This window comes from Heliangelus exortis, chromosome 1, assembly GCF_036169615.1.
Source record: "Heliangelus exortis chromosome 1, bHelExo1.hap1, whole genome shotgun sequence".
Classification (NCBI taxonomy): domain Eukaryota; kingdom Metazoa; phylum Chordata; class Aves; order Apodiformes; family Trochilidae; genus Heliangelus; species Heliangelus exortis.
Genome location: NC_092422.1, coordinates 167784007 through 167796207, shown reverse-complemented (window position 1 = coordinate 167796207; position 12201 = coordinate 167784007). Strand labels below are relative to the sequence as shown.

Here is a 12201-nt window from a genome sequence, read left to right as displayed (position 1 = left end):
CACTATCAAGATGTGACTGTGGCTCTGTTCAGGTACGTCCTGCCCTGTGGGAGTGAATCCACACCAGCTCTCAGTAGATGCTACACAGGCAGAGCTCAAAGCAGAAACCAGCATGCAAGCATTGAAGAAAATCAAGAGAGTTTCTTTGTGATGCTGAAGTTACTTGTAATTATATTTCATACTGATGTAACTGGTATCTGTTTATTGCTTGGTACTCTATTTGCATATTGAAGAAGTCAATTATCTCTTCAATTTGCAATCTTTGGCTCATGTAATCAATTACTCTGAGTGAGTGTTTAAAATTACTTGTGAAAGAATCAGACTGTATTATATTTCATCTAAAAGAACCAGTAGCACCCACTAGTAGAATGGATTATTAAATTGTTGGAAAACCTGTTTGGAGTGGTCAGCAGGAAACAAATTGAATAGCTGAATTTATGCATTGCCTGAGTCATTAATCTATACAGTCATACTGTGATCTTTATTAACTGAAAAATCATTTGGATTAACTGAAAAAATACTTCTTTCTTCTCCAACTTCCATTCATATTGACTTCCCATTACTGGCCTCGTGTATGTCTGCACACACAAGTATTCAGACTGTTCTCCAGAAGGAAAAACAGATTAGAAACCAATGCTTGTGTGTACTGTGGATGAAGACTAGGCTGGTCAGGGGCTGGTTTTATTTTAATTAAGGTTTACAAACTGCAACCAAGGAGCCCTGGTCTCCCAGCAAGTGCAGCTGAGGCAATCAGAAGAAAGCTGCACTCTTTCAAGTTCTTGCCTGGGAAGGTGGCAGATTGCTTAAACAAATGTGAAAGGGACACAGACAGCTTTGCAGAAAAGCAGGACATTTAAGCAGCAAAGGAGAGGATGGATGTACAAAGATCAAACAAATCAATACCATTTAATCCACATTTGTGTCTTAGAGCAGTAGCTTATTTGAAGAGCCTATGTAATTTTCAAGGATAGAAAGAAAGACAAAGGCAAAGGAACTAGGCAATAAGATACTGTCTTATTCAAAAACAGCATTTAGAAAGCATATTGAAGGACTTTGCCTCCCTTTAAATAGAGATAAATGTCAATAGTGACTGCTTCTGGGGCACTACATGCCTCACTGACTTTTCCTTTGAGAGATTTAAGGGACACATAAAGGGAGTTGATGTGCTGGTGGCAAGACTTTTGGACTATGGGACACATACTCAGACATGGTCACAGTTGCAGTATTTAATTGTTCATAAAATTACTTGCTGAAAGCAGGTGTACCTTGAGCCAAGAGCACCTAGAGTTGAGATATTCCAGAACTACAGTAGCTCCAGTTGCTCCAGATGTCTGAGGACCTTTGTGAAGCTCATGTCCTGTCAGCTGTGGCAGCCTGGCCAGGTAACACTGCTCAGGATGCATGTGTGGCTGAAATTCTTTGTCATCCAGTGATAACACAAACCTGATACCACAAGTATAGATAATTTCTAATAATCATTGTTTCTATGTTTCCATGGTTACTGGGAAAAGGAAAATTTCTATTTTTGCTTCATGAAACTATAAAATACTGGACCTTTTTCCAAAATCTTTGCGAGGTTAAAATTAAATTGTGAGCATCCAGTGTAGCTATTTTTCCTTCATGTGTGCCATCTCTTTACTCTTTCCACACTTTCCATCATTTCTGACCTGCACAAATCTCACCTGCTCTGCAGCAAAGCTACTCCTTGGAAATAATTCCAAAGGGGACAGAGATCAAACTCTTTCCTATGGGATCCTGGAGAGACTCCAGACATTGTTCATTCAAAAAGAGAAAAAGAAAAAAGCCTATTGATTCCAAAGTCTAAATAGTTTATTTATATAAAAGCACCTAGAGCAGGTGCAGCAAAAGTCAACAGCAGCCTCCTGCTCCATTTTCACAGCAAGTCTGCCTAGGAGGGCAAATATAATTATTTGTTGAGCCTACCAGCTACGAGTAGGCTTAGTGTGTAGTAGTTAATGAAACCTCCATGAAAATGTGTATTGCTGCACCTAATAGAGTGGTTGGGGTGGGTTTTTTTCAGTTTTCAAGCCCAGGCAATACCTATATTATGTGAAACAACACAGTAGTGGGTCCTCAGCTTGCTACCAGTCTGTGCTAACAGGTTCTTGAAATTCATGCAGTGCCATCCAAAAGTACCAGCTCAGGTCGATGTGAGCTATATGGCTATTTTAGGTCATTGCACCTGAACAGTTAATCCTGTTGCTCTAAAGAATGTCACAAAGACAGTGAAATACTGGTCTGACTGGCCTTTAAAGGTATCTTGTTTTTACATTTACATAAAACTCCATTTTTACATCACAAAAATACCCACCATTTCTTTGGAGAATTTAACCAGGTAGCTGGCAAGACCTTTTCTAGAGGCCTCTTTGTTCCATCTTCCATGTGGAAAAATGTACTTTACTCAAAATCCCCTCTCCTTATACTGCTCCTTTTACTATTTAGATCCCAGTACCATGCAAGTGCCTTAGCCAAATATGACTATCAAGACTGGAAAGGAACTGCTTGAGGAATTTGAGATACGAAAGACATGCAAAGGTAGAAATGAGAATTAAAATGCTAAGACATGAAATCACTTGCCCAAGTTCTGAGAAGTCATGTATCCCACTGCCTGTCTATTTTATTAGGACTTTGGTTGGTTTGTTGCTGTCAAATGTTTTATTTGCTTCATGAGATTCACACACACACGCAGACACAGCATGAAACATCCCAGGAACACAATTAGTCATATTTCACCCTGGATTATATTCCATTTGCAGAAACGTAGTTTTTGAAATCAGAAGACAGTTTTGCTAGCATCAGACACCCATTGTTTCCTGCCATGAAAATGCCTGCAGGGTGACCATAATGAGAAGTGGAAGCACCTCACTTCTTCCTCAACTGCCCTCCAGGGTTTGCTGTTCTCAGTCTGGGCTCAGATATTTTGAGTCTGGAAAACAGACTTGAACAGTGCTTCAAATCACAGCAAGTAACATGCAAAGAAGTTACAAAGCTGCTCTTTTATCTTCCCAAATGTTGACATCCTATTGTTTCTTTGCAAAAGATATTTTGCAAAAAGGAAGTAGCTAAATTCCTTTTCATAACAAATGCAAGGACTATCAATGATTGTGGGATGGCAACGTCAGAATTTATACTGTGTTGAGTTTTTCCTTCATCTGTGTCAAGTATCACTGAGAAGAAACGCTGGATATTCAAGAGACAAGCATTAAGAAATATCCTGCTAACATGTTCCTGTAGTGTATGCTGTGAGTGCAGTAATTTTTGCTTGAATGGTGAAATAGGGAGACCTGTAAAACAACAATCTACTTGTAAAAAGGTTCTGCTCGTGGCATCCTGACATACAGTCTCATCAGGGATGTGAAAGGGCCCTGCCAGTGTCAGTGTGATAAATATTGTTTTTAGGGATAAGATGAGGGGAAACATGAGTCTGGTGAGAGTATGTGTGAGCAGCAGAACGTGACAAGTGCTATGTCTCAGTTTTGGCAACAAAGGTCAATCTGTGCACACAGAGGGTGAAAGGTGGGCAGTGAAAGAAATGCAGGTGGCTGCCAACATGCAAAACCCTGGCTGGGCTGGACCTGCTGGGCAATTTGCTGCTGAAAGCACATGGAAAGTTGCTGTTGATGGGCCTGCTGCTGCTGTAACTAAAGTTGCTCAGTGTAATCTCATTTCTCAGCAGTCTCCACCACAGATGGAAGGATAAAAAGGTGGCTCTCTGCAGGCAAAGGGGTCTGGTCACAGAGGAGTCAGATACCTCTCTCAGTAGTGATTGCCTGGTTCAAGGAGAGGTGGCATCACCCTGCCCTCATCTGGTGATGGGGCACAAGGGGGTAGAACCAGACCCCAGCCTGTGTCTTCCATCCCATTATTTTACGAGGCACAGACAGAAAAGTTTATTGTGCCCATACACTTCATCTGTGCAACCTCTGTTTTATGCCAGTGCCAGAATACTTCAGCATGGATGAAACCCAGTGTCCCCCAGCATGGGGCCCTCAGTGCTGCAGGAGCAAGAGGCTGCCTGGATCCTCTGTTCCCAGCCCTTTTGACAACAGCTATTTTTGTCTGGTGACCAGGAAAGGCTTTTGGCTCTCATCAAAAATGTCAAGGATGCAAAAACACAGGGGGTGGGCTGGAGGTGGGGGGTGCTGAAATGCGTGCAGGTATTTAGTAGGGCTGAGCAGCAGTGGTGAGTGGTGATTTCTTGGTTCCACAAGAGCTGCTGGGTACCAGGAATGTAACTGGTACTGTGTCCATTTCTGAAGGATATAGAGCTCTTGGAACAAATCCAGAGGAGTGCCACAAAGATGATCAGAGGGCTGGAGCACCTCTCCTATGAAGACAGGCTGAGAAAGTTGGGATTGTTCATCCTAGAGAAGACAAGGCTCCAAGAAGATCCTGTAGCAGCCTTCCAGTACTTGAAGGGGCCTACAGGAAAAGTGGGGAGGGACTTTTCACAAGGGTGCACAGTGATAGGACAAAGGGTAATGGTTTAAGTTAGAACTAACCAACCAGCAATCAGTGGACTATATATTCAGTTTTGATACCAGCAGCACAGCAGACAAATTGCATTACTAGATGCTCAGCAAAGGTTGATAAACACAAATAATTCCATAACAACCTTCTAAGCCCAAAACGTCCTGGTCATCCTCACTAACACACATGTGCATGGTTGCAGTGTGGGCTACAAGCACATCATGTCCTCAGGACCAGTTGCTGGTCCAGTTTGCCCCAGTTGCTCTGCATGGGAGGGTGCCTGCCTGCTTGTCTCAGCCTCCCCAGCACCACACCACACATCTGCTCACTGAAGGTGTTCTCTGTGTGGAGCTGTTTTCCCTTGAATGGGTGCATGGACATCCTCTGGGACTCCAAAATGCCCCGACTCTGTCTAGGCCACCGCTGAGTCTCCTGCTTTTCCTTCTGTAGTGATTAGAAGTCACTTTAACAGTATTACATGTTCCCTTATGTGCCTCCCTGACCTTGGTCCTTGGCTAGCTTCACCCCTCTTGGGAATCAGTGGCACAACGCTGCAAAAGCAGGCTCCTCCTGTGAAAGCATACAGCTAGTGTGCATGGATTTTGCAGAAAAATCTTTTATTGCATGGATTAATTGGCAATTGCTCCTGGGACAATCTCAGAAATGTGTCTGTGAAGGTTCACCCCATTTGAGATGTCACATTCCTTTTCATGCAGGGCCATGCTCCTCCACAGAGGATTGATCCTTTGTGGCTGCTATGATGATGGGCACCCTGCCCATGATGGTGGATGTGGTACAAGGAAGGTCAGAGGTGCCTACCAGCTCATACCTGAATGCCATGATTTTATTTTCCTTGAGAGTGCTGGTGATAGGCATGGGTTTTGGAAGAATCAGAGAACTGGTAAGTTTCATGTCCTCGAGGGGATCTGTGTTTGTCTGGGACTCCAGCCTCGTCACTTCGCTTCGGTCTTCCAAGTAACATTGTTCTCCCCTGCTGCTGAAGCCACAGTAGAGGATGATGCAGTGGACAGCATAAACAATCTTTTTGATACGCCTGTGTGTCCTGTTAGCAATATCTGTTGTGAAGACAATGGTTTCTCCAGGGCAATATATGTTTTTTTCCAGGGAAATCCGAAGGATCACAGAGCCATGACTGAAGCAGCAGAAATAATCCACATCCTTCTTGGCTTCCAACACCAGTGGGGCCTACATGGAGAGAGGGAGCAGAAAGGCAAACCATGGTAAATTCTTGTTGCTGGATACAGGGTGATTCCCAGGCACCACAGGGGCCAACTTTGTAATGCTTGCCCAAGGCTTAAACTTCAAAGCTAGAGAATAACCTCCTTTTCCCTCATCCTGGGTCACAAATCTCTCTCTACGTGTTACTCTTGAAGTTTTTCAATGCACCTTGCATGCTAGAGAAGTAGCATCTTGGTGCAAGCCATAGGGCAAAGATGGCAGAAGTTATTGAAGTGCCATTTGAAAGCAGGCAGCTCAAAGCTAAAAGTTTGTGGACACTCTGGTAAGTAGCTACAGCTCTGGGTCAGGACAGGGTAGGTCTGCAAATCTCCAGCTCAGATGGCTTGTTCCCCTTACCTTATCTTTCAAATGTCTTTTGCTGTCATCAGAAGTTCCTTGCACCAGTAAACATCTCTCCTCTCTGGCTAAGGGAATCCTGCGGCTCCAGCAAGTCCCTTTCACAAAGTAGGAGATACAGCCAACTTTGCTGGTGAATGTGGAGGGAACACTTGGAGGAAGGCTGAATTGGAAGTCAAAGGTGTGAACCCCAGAATTCAGACAGTTATCTGAAAGCCAAAAAACATGCTGTTATCAGAAGCCTTTTAGATGATATTTGTACCTTATGGAAACCTCCCTGTTTCTCCAATGAAGACTTGATGTTTCTCTCATTCACCAAGGTGTCCTTACCATCTGGTATTGCACCCAAAATGCCATAAAGGCATGGTATGGGGTGGACTGTGCATCCATTGTGCAGGTGAGCTGCTGGACGTATGGAACCCTACCAGTCAACAGACTTGAGAACTGCTAACCTGCTTCCTTTAACACATCGCAGCTCTCCACAAAATGTTTAGGATTTTCTCTTATTGCCATGGAGTAACACAGACTATTAACTTTGGAAATAACCACTGGTAGACTTTTAGGGAATAGACATTTAGAGAATAAAACAGTGAATTAACTCACTCCTCTTTTATCATTGTCTGTGCATAGGATCTGAAACCTTTGTTTTTCCCTCTTCTCTGCACAGCTGCAAGACAGGCAAATTGTGATCTGTTCCTTCTGAAGTCTTTGCTCCTGTGCCACTTCATCTTAATCAGTTTTGTGTGGGTGAGGTCCTATTGGCTGTGATAAAAGAGCTGTCCCAGCTGTGCAAGGATAAGTGTCCCCCCTTCTGGCCAGATAAGACCAGCTCTTGACTTTTTTCTTCATCCAACACCTGTGTCTTTTGAGCACATGGATCTGCTGGCAGCTTTATCATCCAGAATTAAGATTTTCTTCTTCCCAGAAGATTGTGCCAAAACTTTCACTTTGAATAAAAATATCAGAGGATGTGAGACTGCTAGAAATTTGTCTTGCTGACTGCATTCTTTTGCAGATGAATTCAATAATGCCTTGAGTTTTCATAATCTAAACTGGATACTCTTGTTGGCAGAAGAGTTTGGATATTGTTTTCTCACAGCATGAGGGATTTACCAGATGGCATGACAGCAATTTCAATCAGAGTTGTAACTCTGAAGAAGAAAAAAAATGTCTAAAACAATCTCAAAGGGAGGAAACTAAAATTCATCAGCCTCTTAGATGACTGCCACACAAGAAAGTCATGTTCTCCGTTCTGACAGTTTGGAGAAACCTGATATCCCCAGGGCCTTATTTCACACAACATTTAATTTAAGTTATTTTGGCAAAGTTCTTGTTTTGGTAGAAGGAAGGGCTTTGAATTGTGAGCAGATCTGCATTTTAATGTTGAAAGAAATCACTGTTTCCCTCCTAGAATGACCTGCAGTTGGGTCATTCTGATGTGAGTGGTCTGTTTTGCAGCCCCAGCAAAGTGTGGGAATTTACTTAAAGAGTTTGAATTTCTCAGTCCCTGCTGCAGGTATGGTCTGAGAGCCTGGCTTTGTGTACAGGGCTAAAGTAGGCCCTGTGGTGCAAAAATGCTTGCACTTTCTTGGTTCTATGTACATCTCTAATCCCACTTTCTCTGGCTTGTTTTGCATCACCTCTAAAGAGACTTATGTGAATTGTGCCAGCTTGCTAAGCTGTGCTTGACTTTCCCCACTGCACAGGGACACCTGTCCTCTGAGTGGGCTCCAAAAACCCTATTCCCCTAAAAACATGAACTGCTGGTAGGAGTGACTTGAGGGTTCACCTTTCTCTGAGGGAAACGAGGGATGTCCTGGGGTGTGACTGAGGGTACTCAGCAGTGCTGAAAGAGTTCAAAACTGCCTATAGTTTTGTGAGGTCCTGTCTCTAGTGATGAGGATGGTGTCCTGGTTTGGGCCAGGATAAAGGTGATTTTCTGTCTTGTACTTTTGCACAGATGGTTATTCCTGGTAGCACTGGAACTTCTTCTTTTCTGAATGTAATTATCCTAAAGCTTCTACGAATTGTACTCGTTAACTGCCAGCAGTCAATTTCTCCAGCAGTCTGTATCACATTGAATTTCTTGTACAGTGGCAGGGCTTACCAGGGTTAAAAAGAAATATGTCAGCAGGCACCTGGATCCATGTATATCCACTTCTTACAGAGACATCAGATGTGACCCAAGTAGGGCATGTGGAAAGATCAAATACAGGACAGTAAGATGCTATCAAGAGCATATTAACAGCTGAGTGTCAGAAGCTGACACAGGCAGCAATCTGTTCAAACATACGTCCCTTGTATGCCAACAGCAGTGGGGAGCACAGAGTAGCTGGGGTAAGAAGGGTCAGGTTTGTAACTTCTTTCATGTTTTAAAATAGCTTTCTTGGACTTGTTAAAGCACTTCAACAGAGATATAATCAGTGCTGGCAAAAGGAGGAAAAAGACTGAGTTACAGTAGTAAAAAATCTGTTATTAAACTGTGCTGCATTGACAAATCCTGATGGAGGTGGGTGCTCAGCTCTTCTGAAAACACGAGTGCAATGTGTAGGTGGCAGAGTACAGCTTGAAGTGTGTCTTTAAGCAACACCAATTTGAACTGTAGCTGAAAAGATCCAGAACTGAGGTGCTTCACAGGTACTTGTTCTTATAATGGAAAAAATCATTTTCCAGCACTCAATCCTCCTCTTTTAAGTCAGGGTTGTGACATCTGGTAGCCTTCAGGAGAAGTCAGCATGCTGCAGTACATCAAGGCTAAGACTCTAATGAATGTGTAATGACCTTTGGGTAAGGTCGAGTCTTCAAGTCTCTAGATGAGAGAAAATGAAGCCTGACCACTGTAGGTTGTAGCTCAAAAGCCTGTTTTCCACATATTGGCACAGTCTATCAGTACTAAGCTAATCTAGGGCAGCGACCACTTAAGATCTGTAGCCTAAACTTTTCAGGATTCCCAACAGATCCTAGGAAAAGGAAGCTGATTAAGGGGAGTTGACATCCCAGGAGGCTCCTCTTTGCTTTAAGCATCCCCAGGAATAATTCACTTAGGTCTTAGGTTGTCATTATATCTCACTGACTTACTCTTTTTCACAAATCTGTACATTTTAATCGTTATCTGTGTGTGTGCATGCTGGGGTGCATAACATCTGAAGGGAAAATGCAAAGAATCACAGAATAACAGAACTATGAGAGTCAGAAGGGACCTCTAGAGATGTAGTCCAATTCTCCCACTACGTCAGGATCACCCAGAGCATATTATACAGGAATGCATCCAGAGGGTTATGAATATCTCCAGAGAAGGGGACTCCTGTTCCTGTGCCTTGTCACCCTCATAGTAAAGAAGTCTTTTCTTATGTTTAAATGGAACTTCCTATCTTTCAGCTTTTGCCTGTTGCCCCTCGTCCTGTCACTGGGAACTCCTGAGAAGAGTGCAGCTCCATCTTCCTTTCACCCACCCTTTGGTTACTTGTAGACATTAACAAGATCTCCTCTCAGCCTTCTCCAAGGCAGAGTTCCAGCTCCCTCAGCCTTCCCTCATAAGAGAGATGCTTCAGTCCCCCAGTCATCTTTGTTATCCTCTGCTGGACTCTCTCCAGTAGTTCCTTGTCTCTCTTGAACCAGGGAGAAGACAGAGCCAGGCTTTTTTTCAGGACAAGATAAGAGGCAACAGGCACAAATGGAAGCACAGGAGGTTCCCTCTGAACATCAGGAAACATTTTTGCACTGTGAAATAGGTTGCCCAGGAAGGCCCAGGAGTCTTCTGCCTTGGAGAAAATGAAAAGCCACTAGTGTGTGTTCCTGGGCAGCTGGCTGTATGTGGCCCTGCTTGTTGGACTAGATGATGACTAGAGTTCCCTTCCAACCTCAGCCTTTCTATGATTCTGTGATTCAGTGAAATAATCATAATTTTGCAGGGTTTTTTTTTAGTGTATGCCTCACATTTTTCTCATCTCTCAGTAAATATACAGCAGTTGCTGAACTGAACTGGAAAATGCCTTTACTATAGTTGCAAAGGTAACAAAACCTGTATGCCTTATGCTGACACATAAGCCAATAAAACATGGACAGCAAGGAATGAGATGACCAAAGAATGCTTCAGTGATGTGCTTCTGACTGCAAGTTTCCTATCTTCTGCTAGACACCCTGTGATAGGTTTCTGTGCAACAAATGTAGACATCAGAGAAACATCTACCAGCTCATGGGGGACTGGTCACACTGTCAAATAGTGCTTTCTGTACAACACTGCTGATCACCATGAAGCCCTGGTTGCCATGTGATGTAGTGAAAAGGAGTATGCCATGGGATAGAAACAGAGCACATGGACACTGGCAAAAGGTAGACTTCCTCCCCACTGGAAAAGGTCTGACCCTACCTTCCCTAACCCAACATTAAGATGCTGGTCAGTTAAACAGCACCTTGTTCCAGTGTTTTACCTTCTACATGGAAAATCTTAGATGTGGAGACATAGACAGCCTGGTTGGTACAAGCTGTAGCCTTCTCATACTCCAGGTCAGGATTATCCTCCTGAAGCCACTTCAGGAAGCCTCTTCCCACAAGTTCCACCTTCACAACAGGGTCCACCAGGGTACTCCTGACGTTGAGAACCAGTTGCCCATTTATGCTGGAACCAGCAAAATGCACCTCAATCTCAGGCAGCACCAGGTTAATTGCCCTCACTGCCGACATGAGGGAAGAGCAGGAGCTGATGGTGTCAGAAGGCTGGACTGCAAAGTCATCTTCTCCAACCCCACCCCATGACTCCAGGGTTTGTGAGGTCATGGCATGGGTTGGGGATGCACAGGGTTCCACACAGGGAGAGAGCTCAGCTCTTCAAGTTATGCCAGAGGGGATAGGAGACATTTATCTGATTATTAGCAGGATCTAACTAACTGGAAATCATTCAGCTACACATTTAGGATGGATCAGTATCAGCAACACAGCAGGTAAACAATGATGCAAGATACTCAGCAAATGTTGATAACCCTAGAAATTTCTAAGCCATAACTAATCCCAAAAGCTTCTAAGCATGCACACACACATAAACATGCATGGTCAGGTGCATGAGCCTCCTCTGGTGTGCTAGTTGCCCAACTCATGCTCCTCTCCTTGGAGTGACATGGGTGCTCTATGTGCACCCTACTCTCTAATCCACCCACTGGTGACAACACACCCCACAAGCCCCTCACAGCCTGCCATGCTGCACCCCATCAAGGTCAGAATGCTGGCTGCTTGTATGCTGCCCATGCCATCTGGCACAGCTGGGATGCTGGCAGCACCAGCCCTGCCTCTGCTGGCTGCTGCTTCCCTTGTCCCACTCCCAGGTCTCATCCCTAGTCACAGCTTCTAACACTTCCTTGAGATGTCTTTCCAGGCTGAATCTTTTTACTCTCATAAATCTCCTGGTAATCCCCTGTCTACTGTTTAATTCAGCTGATGATAGTCTCAAGTAAACTTCACCATTCCTACTTTTTATCAGTTTTCGGCAAACACCTTTCCAGAAGGCACAGTTCTGTGTATTGTGTCTGTACCTGCTGGGTACACTCACCTCACTACCACTTCAGCCACTGGTATCTGGGCATGCTACCAAGAGGGAGCTGTGAAAGTCCTCCCACAGCCCCACACTGAATTTCTAGCAGGTGGTAGATGTGGCTGATGTTGTCAGCACAAGCAGTGGCCAGAAGACTACAGCAAGTGTCAGTGAGATCTGAGGAGATCAGGGCAGACGAGTGGCCATCACACCACCCCTCTGGGCAATGAGGTGTTGCAAGTCTGACTGAAGCAAGCAGGGTCTCATTCATCAGTACAGGATGATTGGCAAGATTTTATGGTAATGCAGGATGCTTTCATGAGTGTGCTAAAAGCAAAGGCTGAGATGAAGCCTGGCCCAATTTATCTCCTGAGCTCCTTTTTGTCAAAGCAATTCCAGCAAGTTGAAGGTGCTTCAACTGAATCATAACATGAAAGGGAAAAAGATGATATTCCTTCCAAAAAAACAATAAAACCAACCAAATAAAACCAAAACAAACCACTGTAAGGCTTATCTGAGATAGACCTGAAATGCTGTTGGACACTTGGACCAAGTGCGTATGCCATGTTCTGACCCTCAAAAATGTGGGA

At 44.0% G+C, this 12201-nt stretch overlaps 1 protein-coding gene across 1 annotated transcript; it reads right to left on the bottom strand.

Moving 5' to 3' along the window:
- Positions 1-5091: 5091 nt before the first annotated feature.
- On the bottom strand, positions 5092-10842 carry ARRDC5 (arrestin domain containing 5). The gene is made up of 3 exons (XM_071733560.1): positions 10518-10842; positions 6088-6296; positions 5092-5697 (listed from the first exon to the last, which is right to left on the bottom strand). The coding sequence occupies exons 1-3, from the start codon at positions 10768-10770 to the stop codon at positions 5200-5202; spliced, it is 960 nt and encodes a 319-aa protein (XP_071589661.1). The 5' UTR covers positions 10771-10842; the 3' UTR covers positions 5092-5199.
- Between the last annotated feature and the right edge of the window lie 1359 nt (positions 10843-12201).